Genomic DNA, 22,012 nt, shown 5'->3' with positions numbered 1-22,012 from the left:
CATCACTATTTATTTCTCCAAGTTCCCTAACATCCATGCCTTTCTCAACCGTAAATACCGATGTGAAATATTCATTTAGGATCTCACCCATCTCTTGTGGTTCCGCACATAGATGACCTTGTTGATCCTTAAGAGGCCCTACTCTCTCCCTAGTTACTCTTTTGCCCTTTACGTATTTGTAGAAGCTCTTTGGATTCTCCTTTGCCTTATCTGCCAAAGCAATCTCATGTCCCTTTTTTGCCCTCCTGATTTCTCTCTTAACTCTACTCCGGCAATCTCTATACTCTTCAAGGGATCCACTTGATCCCAGCATGTCATATGCCTCCTTCTTCTTTTTGACGAGGGCCTCAATCTCCCGAGTCATCCAAGGTTCCCTACTTCTACCAGCCTTGCCCTTCACTTTATAAGGAATGTGCTTACCCTGAACCCTGGTTAACACACTTTTGAAAGCCTCCCACTTACCAGACGTCCCTTTGCCTGCCAACAGACTCTCCCAATCAACTTCTGAAAGTTCCTGTCTAATACCATCAAAATTGGCCTTTCCCCAATTTAGAATTTTAACTTTTGGGCCAGACCTATCATTCTCCATAGCTATCTTAAAACTAATGGAATTATGATCACTGGTCCCAAAGTGATCCCTCACTAACACTTCTGTCACCTGCCCTTCCTTATTTCCCAAGAGGAGGTCATGTTTTGCCCCCTCTCTAGTCAGGCCATCCACATACTGAATGAGAAATTCCTCCTGAATACACTCAACAAATTTCTCTCCATCCAAGCCCCTAATGCTATGGCTGTCCCAGTCAATGTTGGGAAAGTTAAAGTCCCCTACTATTACCACCCTATTTTTCTTGCAGCTGTCTGTAATCTCCTTACATATTTGCTCCTCAATTTCCCGTTGACTATTTGGGGGTCTGTAGTACAATCCTATCAAAGTGATCTCTCCCTTCTTATTTTTCAGTTCTACCCATATAGACTCATTGGGCGAACCCTCGGATATATCCCCTCTCACTACTGCCGTGAAGTTCTCCCTAATCAAGAACGCAATTCCCCCTCCTCTCTTACCTCCTGCTCTATCTTTCCTATAGCATCTGTACCCTGGAACATTGAGCTGCCAGTCCTGCCCCTCCCTTAGCCATGTTTCAGTAATAGCTATAACATCCCAGTCCCATGTACCCATCCATGCCCTGAGTTCATCTGCCTTGCCCATCAGACTTCTTGCATTGAAATAAATGCAGTTTAATCTAGACTTCCCTTGGTCTTTGCCCTGCTTTCTCAGACCATCTGTCCGGTCATGTTTTGTACACTCTCCCTTACTGCCTTTTGTTTCTGTCACCACTTTACTTCCCACTGACTTCCTGCATCGGTTCCCATCCCCCTGCCACATTAGTTTAAACCCTCCCCAACAGCACTGGCAAACACTCCCCCTAGGACATTGGTTCCAGTCCTGCCCAGATGCAGACTGTCCAATTTGTACTGGTCCCACCTCCCCCAGAACCGGTTCCAATGGCCCAGGAATTTGAATCCCTCCCTCTTGCACCATCTCTCAAGCCACGTAATCATCCTAGCTATCCTGTCATTCCTACTCTGACTAGCCCGTGGCACTGGTAGCAATCCTGAGATTACTACCTTTGAGGCCCTACTTTTTAGTTTAACTCCTAACTCCCTAAATTCAGCTTGTAGGACCTCATACCGTTTTTTTACCTATATCGTTGGTACCTATATGCACCACGACAACTGGCTGTTCACCCTCCCCCTCCAGAATGTCCTGCAGCCGCTCCGAGACATCCCTGACCCTTGCACCAGGGAGGCAACATACCATCCTGGAGTCTCTGTTGCGTCCGCAGAAACGCCTGTCTATTCCCCTTACAATCGAGTCCCCTATCACGATAGCTCTGCCACTCTTTCCTGCCCTCCTGTGCAGCAGAGCCAGCCACGGTGCCATGAACCTGGCCGCTGTCACCTTCCCCTGGTGAGCCATCTCCCCCAACAGTATCCGAAACGGTATACCTGTTTTGGAGGGAGATGACCGCAGGGGACCCCTGTACTGCCTTCCTACTTGAAAGACAAGTTTGTGCATAACTACACCACTTGATACTGTGGCACAGTTCAATTCCCATCTGTGCTGACCTCAACCAGGAGAGCATATGGAGCACTACAACTGACCTCAGTCTTAAACACAGGGAGGGAAAAATAAGCCGTTCACACTTGCTCTTCACTGAATCCTGGTGAAAAGTGTGTGCGTGTGTTGAGGGACAATGGGAGAAAGCGTGAAAAAAGTCACCAGTTTGTTTACACTAACAGCAGTGCTATCTGATTATCAAAATTGAGTTAATCATTTGGCATTTCCCTGTTCAACTACAAATAAAGTACACAATCCTATTAATGTAGGTCTCTCAAAACTTCGGAATTCCGATGCACACACAAACACACTACTTCAAATTTGCTACGTGCAGAGACAGCTTCCCTCACTGCTAGCTAGGTTAATCCTCACTCAGCAGATGCAAACACAGCAACTCAGGAACAATGGGCTGTGTACGGCCTGTAACAATGGTCTGTTTTCAAATTAACGTGAGTTAGTCGTGTTTTGCAACTTTTTAAAACTAAATACCACCACAAATGCCTGTTTTCACATATTTACTGCTCAATTTGGTTTTAACAGTAGATAGGAACATTTTTGCATAAGACCAAATCAAGAGCAGAAAGCCCCATTACTATTATTAATTCATGCTACTAATGTTCTCTCAAAAAACTGTCAGTCATCTTACATTTTTAAACACTAAACTTTGAATTTAATTTTTCTTGCTCCTCCCCTCCTGAAGGTAATTATTCCTTGCCAGCGTATGGGTCCACAGACACTAGACACCCTCCTCTACCTCATCCAAGTGACCATACTGTAAACCTTAGAACAGTCTGCTCATGCTCAATGTCCATCAGGGCAGCATCACAGTGGAACCCAATTCTGTCCTCACACAAACTCTACTTTCAGCAGAAGTCACTGGAATGCAATCAGGAGTGAGAACTAAAAATAATTTCTCCTCTTTAAACCAGTGATGCTGAGAATAACTGTAGCAATAGTACGGCTGTCCTAGCAGAGATCGACAAATCCAGCACCCACCCCAGATCAAATGTAGGACTTTCCTGTTCGGTATGGTTCAACTCTTCACTGAGCCATCAAGGGAGCTACTAAACCTCCAGTTTCAAGAATCCTGTGCCATCACTCGAGCATTTAACAGACTTCTGACAAGTGCAACAGGCGTATAGGTTATTTTCTGTCAACAAGGAAACCACAATCTAAGATGCCGCTGATCACAGAGATTATTTGTCTGCGAGCAGTTCATAACCAGGAAGCACAATTATTAAATTTAAATAAATGTTATCCCTTGGCTGAAAACTTGAGATTTCAATCTCCATTTTGTTTAAAGGTCTTTGAGGATTTGAGAGTTTCTCTGCTTTTCTAACAGGATGAGGGGAGAAACTCATGCTGATACACAGATTACATGCTAGATAATTTTGCTCGAAGTGCATAGATGTGGTCGAAATCTCTGCAACTGGCAAGAGGTAAAAAAATCCCATCAAAACCCAGGCTTTTGAGATAAGCCACAGCCTCAAAGTAAAAACTTTAATGAAGGTATTAAAAGACATTAAAAAAAATTCACTGGCCAAATTTTCATCAAGACATAAACAAAAAATTTAAAACATTAACAATCGGTAACAAATTAGCAAATTTTTTTTTAAAAAGCCTCTTGCAGGGTCCATTGGTATAGAGCTCGACAGCTTACAGTACTTTTATTTTTTTTTAATTAATTAGCAACCAAAGAAACCATATAATAGAATTTAAATGCATACACTTTTGTAGACGACGACAGATTCACAATAACAGGAAATGAATCTACTCCTATTAGTAACTAGAGGCAATGGAAAATCATCCCAACTCAGCCAAATTGAGAAGGTTCAGAGTTGGAGGCCCAATTTCTTAGACCAAAACTGCCACTAACTCAGTACAAAAATTACACCAAAAAAGAACATTTATTTTAAAGCTACTACATCTAATGTCTTAGGAACATAGGAACAGGTGTAGGCTATTCATCCCCTCAAGCCTGTTCTGCCATTCAATTAGATCAAGGCTGATCTGTACCTGACTCCATTTACCTACATTTAATCCAGGTCAGCTGAGGCGGCAGCAAAGAGGAGCGGCGCATAAAAAGGCGGGAGTCTGGAGCGCAGGATCAGCTGAGGTGGCGGAGCATGGGAGTGGCCCATAAAAAGGCGGGAGTCTGGAGCGCAGGATCAGCTGAGGGGGCATAGCAGCCCATAAAAAGGTGGGAGTCAGGAGCAGCTGAGGCAGCTGCACAGAGGAGCAGCCCATAAAAAGGCAGGAGTCAGGAGCGCAGGATCAGCTGAGTGCGAGCGTCAGGGAGAGAGGGAAAAAAAACAAAATGACATCAGCACAAGGGAAGGAACTGATTGGTGAGTTGCTGATTGGGGGGTGTTTCTTTTTTACTTAAGTCTATATTTTTGTTAAGTTTAGTTAATAATCTAATAAACCTAGGCATGGCAGGGCAGCTCAAACCCGTCGAATGCACACCTTGTGCCATGTGGGAACTCCAGGATGCTTCCTGTGTCTTGGAAAACCACAGGTGCAGGAAGTGTCATCAGCAGGAGGAGCTTAAGCGGCAGCTGGCATCACTGCAGTGTGTCCACAAGGACGAGAGTTACGTAGATAGCATGTTTCAGGAGGTGGTCATCCCACAGTTTGTGTGTGCAGGCAGAGAGGGACTGGGTGGCCGCCAGACAGATAAGGAGGACCAGGCGGGTAATGCAGGAGTCCCTAGTGCATCTTGCTCTCTAACCAATATTCAGTTCTGATTCTGTCCCATCTGAATCTACACTCAAGTTCCCATCCCTCTGCCAAGCTAGTTTAAACCCTCCCCAACAGGAGGGCTGTACGGGGGCGGGGGGGGGGGGGAGAAAGGGAAGAGAAGAAAGGTCAGCAGAGCAATAGCGATAGGGGATTCTATAGTTAGGAGAGCAGACAGGTGTTTCTGCGTCCGCAGATGCAAGTCCAGGATGGTATGTTGCCTCCCTGGTACCAGGGTCAAGAATGTCACTGAGCGGCTGCAGAACATTCTGGAGGAGGAGGGTGAACAGCCAGAGGTAGTGGTCCATATTGGTACCAACAACATAGGTAGAAAGAGGGATGAGGTCCTGCAGAAAGATTTTAAGGAGTTAGGAAAGAGTGCAAGAAGCAGGACCTCAAAAGATAGTAATCTCCGTATTACTAGCCCGGTGCCACGCGCTAGTGAGTACAGAAATAGGAGGATAAAGCAGATGAATGCTTGGCTGGAGAGATGGTGCAAGAAGAAAGGTTTTAGATTCCTGGGGCACTGGGACCGGTTCTGGGAGAGGTGGGACCTGTACAAGCCAGATGGGTTATACATCATCAACAGGGCCAGGACCAATCTCCTTGTGGGGAGGTTTGCTAGTGCTGTTGGGGAGGGTTTAAACTAGCTTGGCAGGAGGATGGGAACCTGAGTGTAGATTCAGATTGGACAGAATCAGAACTGGAGATGGAAGGCAGAAAATTAGTGAGTGACTTCGGAAGGCAGAGGAAACATAGGTTAGAAAATAAACAGCAAGGGAGTTTGGCAGTGCTTAAAAAAGGTATATACCTCAATGCAGGGAGTATAGTGATTAAGGCAGATGAGCTAAGGGCACAGATAGATACATGGCAATACAATATCTTAGCTATTACAGAAACATGATTTAGAAGGGCAGGAATGGCAGCTCAATATTCCTGGTTATAGGGCTTTCAGACGAGATAGAGAAGGGGATAAAAAGAGAGAGGGATGGCAAATTTTGGTTCAAGAAACAATTACAGCTGTGAGGAGGGATGATGTGTTAGAAGGATCATCAAATGAGGCCATATGGGTTGAGCTAAGCAACAAAAAAGGGGCAGTCACACTACTGCGAGTGTACTATAGACCCTCAGTTAGAGGGAGATAGAACAGCAAATATGTAGACAAATTTCTGAAGTGCAAAAACAGTAGGGCAGAAATAGTGGGGGATTTCAACTACCCTAATATTAACTGGGACACAAACAATGTGAAGGGTAAAGGATATAGAGGGCGCAAAAATTCTTAAGTTGCATTCAGGAGAACTTTTTTTTAAGCCAGTACGTAGCAAGCCCAACAAGAGCAGGGACAGTTCTGGATTTAGTTTTAGGAAATGAGGCTGGGCAGGTGGGAATAGTATCAGTGGGAGAGCATTTTGGTGGAAGAGATCATAATTCAGTTAGTTTTAGCATAGTAATGGAAAAGGACAAAGACAGAACAGGAGTTAAAGTTCTCAATTGGGGAAAGGCCAATTTTACTAAGCTAAGATTTAGCAAAAGTGGACTGGAAACAGCTCCTTAAAAGGTAAATCAATGTCAAAGCAGTTGGAGGCATTCAAGGGGAAGATTCAAGGAGTGCAGAGTAAACATGTTCCCACAAAGAGGGTGGCGCTGCCAAATCTAGAGCCGCCTGGATGTCAAGAAGCATACAGGATAAGATGAGGCAAAAAACAAAAGCTTATGTCAGACACAGAGAACTCAATACTACAGAAAGCCTAGAGCAGTATAAAAAAAGTGCAGGGGTGAAATTAAAAAAAGGAAATTAGGAAAGAAAAGAGAGGGCATGAACAAATATTGGCAAGTAAAATCAAGGAAAACCCAAAGATGTTTTAAGAGCAAGGGGATAACGAAGAGTAGGGCCTATTAGAGACCAAAAAGGTAACCTGTGTGTGGAAGCCGAAGATGTTTGTATGGTTCTTAATGAATACTTCGTGTCTATTTTTTACTATTCGTTCATGGGATGTGGGCGTCGCTGGCAAGGCCAGCATTTATTGCCCATCCCTAATTGCCCTCGAGAAGGTGGTGGTGAGCAGTCGCCTTGAACCGCTGCAGTCTGTGTGGTGATGGTTCTCCCACGGTGCTGTTAGGTAGGGAGTTCCAGGATTTTGACCCAGCGACGATGAAGGAACGGCAACGTATTTCCAAGTGGGGATGGTGTGTGACTTGGAGGGGAATGTGCAGGTGATATTGTTCCCATGTGCCTGCTGCCTTTGTCCTTCTAGGTGGTAGAGGTCGTGGTCGTGGGTTTGGGAGGTGCTGTCGAAGAAGCCTTGGCGAGTTGCTGCAGTGCATCCTGTAGATGGTACACACTGAAGCTACGGTGCGCCGGTGGTGAAGGAAGTGAATGTTTAGGGTGATGGATGGGGTGCCAATCAAGCGGGCTGCTTTATCATGGATGGTGTCAAGCTTCTTGAGTGTTGTTGGAGCTGCACTCATCCAGGCCAGTGGAGAGTATTCCATCACACGCCTGACTCGTGCCTTGTAGATGGTGGAAAGGCTTTGGGGAGTCAGGAGGTGAGTCACTCGCCGCAGAATACCCAGCCTCTGATCTGCTCTTGTAGCCACAGTATTTATGTGGCTGGTCCAGTTAAGTTTCTGGTCAACGGTGACCCCCAGGATGTTGATGGTGGTGGTGGAATTCGGTGGTGGTAATGCCACTGAATGTCAAGGGGAGGTGGTTAGACTCTCTCTTGTTGGAGATGGTCATTACCTGGCACGACTGTTACTTGCCACTTATCAGCCCAAGCCTGGATGTTGTCCAGATCTTGCTGCGTATGGGCACGGACTACTTCATTATCTGAGGGGTTGCAAATGGAGCTAAACACTGTGCAATCATCAGTGAACATCCCCATTTCTGACCTTATGATGGAGGGAAGGTCATTGATGAAGCAGCTGCAGATGGTTGGGCCTAGGACACTGCCTTGCAGAACTCCTGCAGTAATGTCCTGGAGCTGAGATGATTGGCCTCCAACAACCACTGTCTTCACAAAAAGAGAGGGATGATGCAGACATTGTAGTTAAGGAGGAGGAGTGTGAAATATTGGATGGGATAAACAGAGAGAGGAAGTATTATGGGGATTAGCATCTTTGAAAGTAGATAAATCACCAGAAATGGATGAAAAGTACCCCAGGCTGTTAAAAAGCCGGGGTGGAAATAGCGGGGGCTCGGACCATAATTTTCCAATCCTCACTGGATACAGGCATGGTGCCGGAGGATTGGAGGACTGTTGTACCATTGTTTAAAAAGGGAGTGAGGGATAAACCAAGTAATTACAGGCCAGTCAGTCTAACCTCAGTGGTGGGAAAATTATTGGAATCAAATCTGAGGGGCAGGATAAACAGTCACTTAGAAAAGCACGGAGTAATCAAAGACAGTCAGCACGGATTTGTTACAGGAAGGTCGTGTCTGACAACTTGATTGAATTTTTTGAGGAGGTAACTAGGAGGGTCGGTGAGGGTGGTGCATTTGATATAGTTTACATGCATTTTAGCAAGGCTTTTGACAAAGTCCCACATGCAGACCAGTCAAAAAGGTAAAAGCCCATGGGATCCAAGGGAGAGTGGCACGTTGGAGCCAAAAGTGGCTCAGTGGCAGGACGCAAAGGGTAATGGTCGACGGGTATTTATGTGACTAGACGGATGTTTCCAGTGCGGTTCCACAGGGTTCAGTACTAGGTCCCTTGCTTTTTTGTGATGTATGTATGTATGTATGCCCGCCCGTCCATCTCTATCTATATAAAAATGATTTGGACCTAATTGTAGGGGGCACGATTAAGAGGTTTGCAGATGATACAAAAATTTGCCATGTGGTTGATAGTGAGGATGAAAGCTGTAGACTGCAGGAATATATCAATGGACTGGTCAGGTGGGCAGCAAAGTGGCAAATGGAATTCAATCCGGAGAAGTGTGAGGTAATGCATTTGGGGACAGCAAACAAGGCAAGGGAGTACACAATAAATGGGAGCATACTGAAAAGGTGTAGAGGATGTGAGGGACCTTGGAGTCCATGTCCACAGATCCCTGAAGGTAGCAGGATAGTAGATAAGGTGATTAAGGCAGCATATGGAATACTTTCCTTTATTAGCCAAGGCATACACTATAAGAGCAGGGAGGTTATGCTGGAACTTTATAAAACACTGGTTAGGCTACAGCTTGAGTAATGTGTACAGTTCTGGTCACCACATTACAGAAAGGATGTAATTGCACTAGAGACGGTACAGAGGAGATTTACAAGGATGTTGCCAGGGCTGGGGAATTTTTAGGTATGAGGAAAGATTGGATAGGTTGGGGTTGATCTCTTTGGAACAGAGGAGGCTGAGGAGTGATTTAATTGAGGTGTACAAAATTATGAGGGGCCTAGATAGTGTGGATAGGAAGGACCTCGTTCCCTTGGCAAAGAGGTCAATATCAAGAGGGCATAGATTTAAAGTGATTGGTAGAGGATTAGAGGGGAGCTGAAGAAAAATGTTTTCCCCCCAGAGGGTGGTGGGGGTCTGGAACTCACTGCCTGAAAGGGTGGTAGAGGCAGAAACCCTCAATTCATTTAAAAAGTACCTGGATGTGCACCTGAAGTGCCGTGACCTACAAGGCTATAGACCAAGTGCTGGAAAGTGGGATTAGGCTGAGTGGCTCATTTTCGGCTGGCACGAACACATGGGCCGAATGGCCTCCTCTGTGCTGTAAATTTTCTATGATTCTATCCCTTAATACTTAGAACTAATAAATGTCAATCTTAGTATTAAAAATTTCAATTCACCCAGCATAGCCTTTTGGGAAAGAGAATTCCAGATTTCCACCACCCTGTGTGAGACAAAGTATTTCCTGATTTCACTCTCTAATGTCTTACCTCTAATTTTAAGATTGTGCCCTCTTGTTCTGGATTCCCCCACAAATGGAAATAGCTTCTCTGTATCTACCCTATCAAATCCTTTATCATTTTTAGATCTCAACTAAATCGCCCATCAACCTTCTAAATTCAAGGGAATACGAACCAAGTTTATCCAACTTGTCCTCATAACTTAACCCTTTACACCTTGATAAGATTCTGGTGAATCTGCACTGTACTCCCTCCAAGGCAAATATATCCTTCTTGAGGTGCAGTGCCCAAATCTGAACACAGTACTACAGGTGGGGTCTGACCACGGCTTTGTACAACTGAAGCATCACTTCCTCCCCTTTTTGAACCCGTGCACTAAATTTTAGTGATTTGTGTACCTGGGCACACAAATCCCTTTCCTCCTCCACAGTTCCTAGTCTCTTGCCATGAAGAAAATATTCCGATTTGTCTTTCTTGGATCCAAAATGGATGACCTCACACTTCCCCACATTGAGCTCCATGTGCCATAATTTTGCCCACTCATTTAATCAGTCTATGTCTCTTTGTAACATCCTGCTCCCATCTACACAACTTATCATGCCTCCTAACTTAGTTTCATCTATAAACTTGGATATACGACTCTCTATTCCTTCATCCAAGTTATTGATATACATGATAAAAAGCTGGAGGCCCCAGTACAGATCCCTGGGGAACACCACTTGTTACATTCCACCAATCATTATATATACCCTTTATCCTTACTCTCTGTCGCCTACCTCCCAATCAATTTCCAACCCAAACCACAATATCATTATTTTGTTTGATCCTAAAATAACCTAACAAAAAAGGGACCAGAAACAGATTCAACAGATTACAGTTTTATTTTACTATGAATAAATTCTGGTTTTGGTGCTTTTTTTTATTAAAACAATAAAAAAAAGCACCAAAATGTTTATCACAAAGTTAAAAGAAAGACTGGTCAGAAGGGCAAAGGTACCTTGAAATGCAGAGCAGGAAGAATTGTTTAGTAATGTAACAGTAGAGAAGAGGTTGAAAACCACAAAAGATGCAACGACGGTTGAAACTGAGGATGAATATAAAATAGCTGAAATAATAAATGATTACTTCCTCCAAGCTTTCACTAAGGAAAATACAAGCAACATGATCACCATAATTAGTAATACTCCAAGTACGCTTAATGACTGACAAATGAAATGGAGGTCTTAGACAGGCTGAAAAAGTTCAAAGCAAGTGAAACCCCATGGATGGATGGTACAAAGGATGAAATCTGTAAGTTGTATAGTCATTATAACGGTGTAAATTAACACTGGCGAGGTCCTGCTACACTGGAAACAAAACAGATTTAGGCAACTATAGGCCCATCAGTTACTCATCAATACCAGGTAATACATAGTACTACGCATTTACGTCAACATGTTGAAGACCATTCCTATTTTGTCAACATTAGAGACAAGTTGGCAGGTTTCCATTTCTGTCCTTTTTCAGTGTTAATTCAATTTGTCTTTCCTGGATTCTGGGCTGGGATAGACAGTCACTCAGTGCTTTGCTGTGTCGCCACAAATGCCACTCTTAATGAGAAAAGGTACTTGCTACTCGGGATTCATGGTTGACATCTCAGTTTCACCTCTTACTCTCTATTGCAAAATCTGATTGTTATTTCCTGGTCTGACAAATCGGTCAATGTTTCTAAAGGGGAGTCTTGGGAGTTGTAGGAAGATAGCGTCATCCGCCTCTTTTCAAAGGACAACCAAAGGCGAAAAGACTACAATTCCAAAAGACAAAGTGACAACAACAGATGCGTAATGATGCTATTCGCGTTTCTCCTCCTCCCTGTTTCGGCAGATTTACCCTCACCGCAACATGACGATAATAGCCTGTCGATATAGGTGGTAATAAGAGGCGGCCTTTAATACGGTTAGGGACTTAAAAAATTTGTTGAAGTAAGCGCGCCAGAGTTTATGTCGTCAACATAAACTGTAAATATTTGGTAATATTGTACAAAGAAGGAACTTGAAACTCACTTTTTTGCTGAAATAAGTGGGATGTCAACATAAACCAGATTGAGATAAGTGTGTAGGACTGTATGGAATTATTTATTCAGGTATAATAATCTAGTAACCTGTATGATAAATTTAGTAATCAGTAGCCAGTACAGATTTGGAATGGTAATATAGTGTCCAACTTACTTTGGAAAAAGTGGACTGTTGAAAATCCTACAGTATGATGTATCTAAACTGCCACAAAATCTTGCAGTTTACAAGAAAAACTGCTACTTAAGTTTGAAGTCAGAGATTTAGTGTAAAACCTGGGAATGCATAAGGAATTGACTGAATAGGAAGGAATAGGTAATTGTTAAGGAGCGTAATGTCAGGGTCAGTAGGAATGGAGAAGAGGCAAGAATTGAGGTAGTGCTCTAAGCATCAAGGTTGGGGCCCTCTGTGGTTTCTGATTTATATAAATGACTAATTTAGAAGCTCAATGGAAACTGGTCAAATTCACAAACAACAAACTCGGGGCAAGTAATTGAATCTCAGGAAGTGGCCAGGGACCTACAGAATAGTTTAGGTAAAATATGCAAGTGGGCAAAATAGATGAAACTTAATACAGAGTAAAGTGGGCAAACAGAATGATTTACCATATAGCTAAAACAGTGGTTAGAGGAAGTCATGCTTAAACTATACATGCTCTGGTCAGACCACACCTTGAATACTGTATCTCTGGTCACCAAGATTCAATGGAGACATTAAAGACAAAGCAGAGGTAGGGCAGCCACAAGACTAAAACCTAGCATCAGAGGATGATGTTACAAAGAAAGAGAAAGAGAAACATTCCCATTCAGCCTTGAAAGGTTGTAAACAATTTTACAACACCAAGTTATAGTCCAGCAATTTTATTTTAAATTCACAAGCTTTCGGAGGCTTCCTCCTTAGTCAGGTAAATGAGAGGAGATCTGAGAGATATACAAGATCACCTATTCTTCATACAAAAAGTCCCTGTGCTACTACAGCCACACTCCCTTCCACATTACTTTACTGGAGACATTCCATTCCTTAAGGGAGGCTAACGGGTTTCTAGAATGCATATTCCAAGAAATATCACAAAAGCAGAACAAGACAGCTAAAGTGGAAATTGATAAACCTCAATTAGGGTATGAACAGGAGACAGCAGGTAGTGCAGTAATCTCCAAGAGTGTTGAATTAGCAAATGGGTATTCAGTGCTGTGTATTTGTGACAATGACCACAACTGAAAGGAGGGCAGCCACGAGCAACACCACTGCACCGTGAAGCAGACAATTGCTGGGGTTGGCAGTGAACCGCAGAAATTTAGTAATAACAAGGGATTCCATAGTCAGCGAAATAGACAGTTGCTTCTGTAACCATCTTGAATAGTGTATTACCTCTCCAGTGCCAGGGTAAGTAATTAACAGAGTGCATGCAAAAGATTTTGGAAGAGGGAAGAGGAACAACTAGAAGTCATGGCTCATATTGGAATCAGTGGCATAGGAAGAAATAAAACATTTTAAAAAAAGGTCCTGCAAAGGGAGTTTTACAAATTAGGTGACTGATTAAAGAACCTAAAAGGGTAGTAATCCCAGTGCCATGTGCTAGTCAGTATAGGAATAGGGAAGTAAGTGGAGTGAATGAGAGATGATATAGACGGGCACGGTACAAATTCCTCAGACCAGTTCTGGCAAAGCAGTGGCCTGGAGAGTACAGATAGGGTCAATATCCTCACTGCAAGAGGAACCAGTGCAGTGGGGAAGGGTTTCAATTCATACGTCTAAGGAGAAGGAGAAATAAGACAAGGCAGCAGAAGAAAAGCAAAAGGAGCAAGAGATATTGGAAAGAGAAAATAGAAAAATTAATAACAGATCAGGAGGAGGAGAAAGTAAAAAAAGAAAAGACAATGAGTAAGAGGGAGGGAGAGAAAAGGGAACAAAATAAAGGAGGAAGGAAATGGAAGAGGAAAAGAGGGAGAGAAACAGCAAAAGACAAAAAAGTCAGAGCAAAAACACACAAGGTACATAGGGGGCACAGAGAGAAATGAGGAGAGCCAATGAATAGAGAGCGTGCACGAGACCACACAAGGACACAAGAAAAAGAAAAAGGAAAGAGACAGAGAGACAATTAACACATTGAATGCAGGAGGCTGAGGAGTGTGGAGGGGATAGGAAGAAACATTCTATTGGGCTGTCAGCAGCAGCTTTGGTTCTGCTGGAACAGAGGACAGTTGCAATCAGGGTTTAGTGGGCCTACATTATAAAACAAGTAACTTCCAATTCACCGGAAGCAACATTAAAGGGATCTATTAGTAACATGACAATATTTTAATCCAGCAGTTGTAATTACATACAATTACCAGCTAACAGAAATAGGACAACGTGGACTAAATGTTTCTATAAGAACCAAATAAACATTTATGTATCATAACCATCCATCTTTTTTCATTTAATTATAAGGAATGACAATCTTTAAATTGCACTTCAACTGCAGTATTCATATTTCTCCCTCTCTCTGCAGTTAGTCAGCATTGTTTGGGGTGCGTACAGTCTCTAGGTCACCAGACAATCGCTAATTTTGTATCTATGAAGTCATTATTAAGCATTTGCAGCTTCATACATCAGCTACTCAAATGGAGAATACTCAGCAAATTTATTATGTGGATGCCATTAATCCTTCCTTTAGGGAAGCAGAAATCTAAACAGATCTAAACCACATCAAGTTTCTTTAACAACAATTATCCACATAACTACATGCTACACAAAAAACAGGTGTTTCATTTCACAAGCAGAGCTAGTATTGGGCATTCAAGTGTGTGCTAACTATGAAGTGTGATGGGAAGAACAAATAAGGCAGCTGCATTTGGACTAATTGGATGTTTGTTGCAATAAGTTGGCTTTTTGTTGCTTCAGTATTGTACCTCAACATTCCAACAAAGAGTGTCATTAAAACAGTAAAAAAAAGGGGAAAAATGCATTTACAAAATTCACAGATCCATGGGCCGGAAATTGCTCATAAAATAACGGTGAGCCTAACAGCACTCACCGTTATTAATGGGCAAATCAAAGTGCAAGTTCCGGCGACTGCAGATGCGCAGTCAAATGTGGAACTTGCTCTTCCTGATTCCCTGCTAATCTGAGCTTCGCGTTAAAGGCATCTTGCAGGCTAGAATCAATGGACCAGCGTAAACTTGCTGCACTGCCCAGCTGGAAATGAACTAATCTCACCAGAAAAAAGGTCAGCTGAGTTATATCAGATCTAAACTAGCTTTTAACAGCATGGCAAGTATTAATGACTGCCAAACAACCATTCTGACACTAAAAATTAACTTTTAAAAAAATGTGGAGTCTCATTACTCTCTATTTTAATAGTCTCTGGACATTTTTTTTAAATTAAAAAAAATGTTTTATCTGATTTAATAGTACATTTACTGATCTTATCTGCCACTTCCTGGTATAGTTTGCGTGGTTTCCAAATAAGCTTCACTTCCTGGTTCTCACACCATGGCATGCTTCAAACTGATTAGTTGAGGGGACAGAGAGATCGGGAGAGCTCAGAGAAGCCCGGGAAAGAACACTGGACTTGTTTATGCTCACCAGTGAAGGAAGTTGCTGCTAACAACCAAGGATACTTAATGTGAGAGTTTAAATCTAATTAGCGGCGAGCCCTGTTGGTTTGCCGCTCAGAGCAATTTCCGGGCCAATATATATTAAAATCAGTAGGTAGGTCACATGCCTGTTGAAAATTTCAACGTAAACATTTCCTATAAAAATTCCAATGTTAAGATGTCTGTGTTTACCAGTGACATTTTCCTGTAACCCCTTTAGGTGATGCTCAAATAGAATTTCCAATGTAAATCTGATTACTGACCTATAATGACTTCCAGTAACACCACCACATAGTGCTGCATGATCTTTGCCCACAAATCACAAAAATATTTGGTCCACCTTTATTTCCCCTTCAGTTTTTTCAATTTCTAATGTCCAATGCAAGGTTCTTTTTGAAAAAAAAATCCATATTTCACAATAACAATTAAATTTATCATTTGAATTATCTCTTGGGTCTGTGAATGCCTTCATTAAAGCTTTTAGGTCTCAGCCTCTTCCAAAAGCCTGGGTTAGGCCTTGGCATTTTTGCCCAGAGTTGGTATTTCTACCCAGAGTTGTGATTCTGTTAGTTGAATGCAGATTGTTCAGTCTGAACATGTAGAGTACACCTAAATTCCCTGGACACATTCTGTATTGTTCAGTCAGCTCTACAGATGGAATATTTTTCTTTAGATTCTAACAGTTTCTAGATGAACTGTATTTCAAAATTGTTTAAAGAAAAGCTGCAGGACAAGTTTCGAAAGCTTTATTCTAAGTCTCTTTGAGGGAAACAGATAAGAGGGAAGTGTAAGAGGAAAATGAGTTGCATGTGAGGGGGCCTCTGGCCACCTTCCTTGGGGTAGCAGATGGGAGCGAGGGAGGTGTGGATAAAGGAATAAAGGCGAGATAAGTGACGAGTGAAAGGAAGGGGAGGATACAGGGATTGAGCAAGTATTTCAAAAAGAATTAGAGGCAGCAACAGGAATGAATAGGAGTAATGACAGGAATGAGGGGGTGGTAGGAAGCGGATGGGGTAGTCAGAATCAAATGGGTGGGGATACAATGAGTGAAGAGGTGAGGGGAAAAGATGGGAATGGAGCCAGAGGGCCAGCCACATTTTTCTCACTATTTTCATCAGGAAATATCACCAGTGGCTCCTTACCATGTCACGGCGCCCAACATCTCCCACCTAAAGAGAAGATGATAAAGACAGAGAGAAAGAACAAAAAGAGTCAGAGGAGAGAAGCAAAATAGAAGAGAGAAAGGGATACAGTAGATAAAAAAGGATCAGCAACACAAAGACATGAGAAACTATATTCTCCAACCTACCATGTGCAATCCCACAGGAGATCCACTATTAAAAAAAGTCTTGCATCTGCACACTTCCTGCTGCCACACTTTCTTCCTGTGTCACGTTTGACATTTTCCCATGTCCAAGTGTCACACTTCATAACACCTCAGTAATGCTTTAAATCCACTTTTCTGCTTATCTTTCCACTTACCTCCCTCTAACTGGCTGGTTCTTCGCATGTGACTTCTGGTTCTCCCAGCTCCATTATTCGGTCACCCACTTCCTGTACCACTGTTGTCAACTGCCTGATCATGGCCTGAGACTTACTTTTAATTTGCTGCCCGGAACTCCTGGCCTCCATACTTTTTCTTTGGTCGCCCAGCTCCTTTGGCCTCTTTCGCCTGCTTTGGCCTGCCACTATTTTCAGCCTCCTCCACTGAGCATCTGGCTATGCACCCACCTCCGCTTCAGTAGTTAGACTTCCTGAAAAAGTTAGGGCAGCACCTGACTTCTGCGGCTGACAGAAAGCAAATGCAAAACTTATTGAAGAACAAATATGGATTTACATAGCATTTTCACATCCTAAAGATGTCCCAAAGCACTTTACAGCTAATTAATTGCTTATGAAATGTCGTCCCTATTGTTTTGCAGGCAAATGTCAGCCAGTCAATTTGTATACAGCAAACATCCACAAACAGCAAATAAGATGAATGACCAATTAATCTGTTTTTGATCGTGTTGGTTGAGAGCAGAATGTTGGCCAGAACATAAGGCGAACTTCCTGCTCTTCTTCAAAATACTGCCATGGGATCTTTTACATCCACCCTGAGCAGGAAGGTGGAGCCTCGATTAAATGTCTCATCCAAAAGACAGAACATCGAACTAATATGTTCCAGTTCGGAGGAAGGGTTCAATACCCGAAATGTCGCTGTGTTCTCTCAACAGATGTTGTCTGAACTGCTGAGTGTTTCCAGCATTTTCTGTTTTTGTTTCAGGTTCCCAGCATCTGCAGTATTTTGTCTTTGATGCACTTAAGGGGAAGCTAGATAAACATGAGGGAGAAAGGAACAGAAGGTTATGCTGATAGGGTTAGATGAAAAGGGATAGGAGGAGGCATGACCAGTTGGGCCGAATGGCCTGTTTCTGTGCTGCACATTCTATGTAATGTGATAAAGCATTAATAAAACTGGTCTGCCACCAAGCAGTTCAGCTTGCCCATAAAGACCATTAGAATCAGTTCTATAACTGCTTTGTCAGATGTACTGTCTTTTGCGGGCCGGGGGGGGGGGGGGGGGGGGGGGTGACTTTTTACAGGGGCTGATGGCAGCGTGGACTGATAGGGGCATGGAAGAGGATGGAAACGAAGTAGTGGTTAGAAATGAAGCCTCGGATTTTGGTGAGGTCAAGGTGGCGGTCATGGGTGTCTGAAGGAAGTTAATGTGCAGAATGAGGTTAAATTAAACCAAGATGGTGGAGAAATTGGAAGGGAAAGGGTAGAGAAATTTGCGTGTATGTTGAATTCCCCACTGGAAGATACTGCAGCGAGAAACTAATCAATCAATGAACTTAGGATGGCAGTAGATAATGAAGACTGATGGGGAAGAGAGAAGCATTGAGCTGCTCAAAAGAAGAGGAAAGTCAATAGGTAAAAGGTGGAATCTTGAGGCCAGCCATCGGAAACCTCAGAGCAACACATTGCAGGGACACCATCTTCAGGATCCTCGTATCAAATTACTGAAAACATTTTTGCTTTTGACATATATTATGAATATTGGATAACTTTACAACTGTATATATTTGTATAATTAAGCATTTAATCCTATTTACAAATTATATATGATATAATTCAATACATTTGGTTGGGATCCATGTATGCAATTAAGATATTTCTAAATTTTGTATACTATATATAGTTTTTTTTATTTAATGCATTGTTGTATATCTGTATGCTTCAGATGCTCATCTATTCTAATTAAATCATGCTAAAAGGCAATTGAGGGACACACTTCTGTAACTGTAATCCACAAGGGACACATTAATTTCCTTAACTGCACAACATGCACAATGACATCTCTATATTAAACAATCCTTTTTTATTTTTATCTATGGACAACGCTATGGCAGATCCACCAGTATAGAGAATTTATGTGACAATTCAATTTTCTCAAGGGTGGTATTTAAAGAGATGCAATTTTTTGATAGATACTGTTGGGTTATATTTGCTATAAGGCAGAAACTATAGTTTTACCAAAAACATGTGTTCTAAAGTTTTCCCTTGAGGTTAATAATGTCTTCAGCTACAGTTTTGCTATTTTTAGTGACAGGAATCCAGCTTGATGTGCCCATGACATAATTGCTTTGGAGGTTGATAGTTTATTTGCATCTTGAAAACAGGAAAACTAGATTTTACAACAGTTTTGAAAGATCCTCCTCATATTAGCCTATTGCGGCAGGGAGGCACAATAAGCTGTTTTGCATATGTATGGTTTTACAAACAGTATTCTGAAAGGAGATAATTATCTTTACCACTTTACAAAAATATCTGTAGCAATCTTACTTGAATTTTTCTCATCATGCCTCAAAGCGACAGCTTTAAATTGGTACGGTCTCTGCAAGACTAATTGAAAGTAGTTTTTCTTCATTGCAACTTTGATTCTTTGATGTATCATAGTAAATGGATTTTGTCCCTCCAATCTCATTGATTCCAGCCATTGGGTATTTTTACAGTGGTAGATCATGGGGTGGTCTGGAATGATTTGATGGGGCAGTGTGAAGCTCCCCCTTTCCTCAACGTTAGAAAATATTACTGCCCATTTTTTTAAAAAATCAGTTAGGGTGCCTTTTTCATAATATATGTACTATTCTCTCACTTTGAAGAGGCAATCACCTGCTCAGTTGTCATTTTCTTCCTTTTAGCCTGGCATTGTGCAATTACCAAAAATCATAGACCAAACATTATTTAAAAACACTTGGTTGAAGTTGTAGCTGGGTCTGTCTGGTTGTGAGTTCCTTGTGGTTTAGTTGATTATTACTGTGCAGTTACTAAATTGCTCACCAATTTGTGAATACTGATTCAAACTGGGAAGCAAATATAATTGAGGCGAAAACAGACAGCAAGTTTTCTTACCCAAGAGAGGGGAATTTTCCCAAGTTGCTACCCAGTCTTGCCAAGAAATACGAAACAATGCTGTCCTGGTCGGAGGGGTCATACTAGCCTGGTGCCTGCAAAAGTCCACAAATGGAGAGTAATTCTAGGAAAATTACTGTTACAGCCAAGAGAGGAACATAATTTTCTCCTCCTGGGCTATCAGAGCACCTGGATCCAGGTAGATCACTATGGCACTCCTGTCTAAGGCTACGTGATCAGTTGTTGATATACAATGACTAAATAAGTCAAATTACGTTTTTACAATACATGCGATTTCAGAATTTTTACTGGGGATTTAGGAATCAAATTCGATTAATTCCATCCACCTTTCCATGCACGTGACTAGACTGCTGTATAAAAGATAGAATAAAACAAGAAACAAAATTTCACATTTCCAAATTTGCTTCCCCCCCCATCTTTAAGCAGCCAATTCTACAATCACTGAAATCTCCAAGGAAGGTGCAGGTAGACAATAGAATTACATAGAATGTACAGCACAGAAACAGGCCATTAGGCCCAATAGGTGCCGGTGCTTATGCTCCACACAAGCTTCCTCCCTCCCTACTTCATCTAATCCTATCATTACATATAAGAGCCTTTTAAAAATATGTAAAGTGAAAATGTAATACAAAGTCGCATTTGGGAAGCTATTCAGACTATTGTTTCTTGCACATTTCAATTGGTTGTTGGTTGCTTGTAACTGTAGCCCTCAATTCAATTAAACCCAATGACTGTCTTTAATAATTTTATGCTTATGCAGAACTAATAATTTCCATACACGCTATTTTGCCTTCAAATAGAATAGTATGGAACCAACTCAAGTACAGTCCCCTACACTAGAACAGACTCAAGTGACAGAAATAACTAAGATTGAACCCATGAGCAAGCTCAAAAATATTGGAAGCGGCAGATTCCTCCACAGCCTATGCAGCACATATCACATACATATACACCCAAAGAATCTTAAAACAGGTTGCTCTCAGGTGGCTTATCAAACCCACACTGTTAATGGGATATGGTTTGTCTAGCCTCTTAAGACAAGGTCAGCATCTTCCCCCAAAATCTCTAATGTAATGGATATCCACAGGATTCATTGAAATCAAAATAGAAGACAGATAACACTCCTTTCTCAACTAAAAAAGAAATGCAACTGCAAATGCTGGAAATTTTACACAAAAACAGAAAATGTTGCAGATGAGTCAGCATTTGTGAAAAGATACAAGCTAGTTAATGCTTTGGGCGTAAAACACTCATCAGAACTGTTCCTCTCAGCATTGCGCTCCAGAATATCCATTCATTTGTGAAAAAGACCCCTGTCATCCATGACCATATTGTGGATGATAGCGTGGACTTTGAAACTTAGCTCACGGGTACAATACCTTTCCCTTTTCTAAAGCCTCCACAACTAGTTATACTTTCCATCAGTTACCCTCCCAAACTGCTGCAGTAGCCATGCAGTTCTCATCAACAAGTCACACCTTGGTTCTTATGCTACTCTAGGCACATAGAAGCAGTAGCAGGCCATTCAGCCCTTTGAGCCTGTTCCGCCATTCAGTTAGATCATGACTGATCTCTACCTCAACTGTATTTACCCGCCTTTGTTCCATATCTCGATACCCTTACCCAACAAAAAGCTATCAATCTCAGTCTTAAATTTCAATTGACCAGGCACCCACAGCCTTTTGAGAGCGCAAGTTCCAGATTTCCACTACCTTTTGTGAAAAAGTGCTACCTGATTTCGCTTCTAAAATGGCCTAATTCTAATTTTATTATGCCCTCTTGTTCTGAATTCCCCCACCAAAGGAAATAGTTTCTCAGTATCTACTGTTTTCTAGAACAATATGTCGAGGAACCAACTTGGGAACAGGCTATTTTAGATCTAGTACTGTGTAATGACACAGGGTTAATTAGTAATCTTATACTTAAGGATCCTCTGATATCATAATATGATAGAATTTCATAAAGTTTGAGTGTGATTTAGTTAAGTCCAAAACTAGGATCTTAAATTTAAACAAAGCCAATTACATAGGTATGAGGGGCAAGTTGGCCAAGGTAGATTGGGAAATTAGATTAAAAGATATGACAGTAGATAAGCAATGGCAAACATTTAAAGAAATAATTCATAATTTTCAACGAATATACATTCCCTTGAGGAATAAAAATTCCATGGAAAAAGTGATACAACCGTGGCTAACTTGAGAAGAGGCTTACAATGTTGCCAAAAAGAGTGATGTGGAGATGCCGGTGATGGACTGGG

At 41.9% G+C, this 22,012-nt stretch overlaps 1 protein-coding gene across 5 annotated transcripts in view; it reads right to left on the bottom strand.

The window, feature by feature from the left end:
• akt3a (v-akt murine thymoma viral oncogene homolog 3a) overlaps positions 1-22,012 on the bottom strand; it is a 304,170-nt gene that overhangs the window by 238,132 nt on the left and 44,026 nt on the right. Inside the window, exons 2-3 of one of the 5 annotated variants that reach the window (XM_067988643.1) lie at positions 19,735-19,829; positions 16,935-17,090 (exon numbers count right to left, since the gene is read on the bottom strand). The exons of 3 other annotated variants lie outside the window; for them this stretch is intronic. In XM_067988643.1, the coding sequence (XP_067844744.1) occupies positions 16,935-16,968 (34 nt within the window). In that variant the 5' untranslated portion in view covers positions 16,969-17,090; positions 19,735-19,829. The remainder of the gene's footprint in view (positions 1-16,934; positions 17,091-19,734; positions 19,830-22,012) is intronic. One more of the 5 variants, XM_067988642.1, reaches the window with a different exon arrangement.

This window comes from Heptranchias perlo, chromosome 8 (assembly GCF_035084215.1).
Source record: "Heptranchias perlo isolate sHepPer1 chromosome 8, sHepPer1.hap1, whole genome shotgun sequence".
NCBI classification, from domain to species: domain Eukaryota; kingdom Metazoa; phylum Chordata; class Chondrichthyes; order Hexanchiformes; family Hexanchidae; genus Heptranchias; species Heptranchias perlo.
The sequence above is the reverse complement of the archived record's forward strand: the minus strand, read 5'-3'. Positions and strand labels throughout refer to the sequence as shown.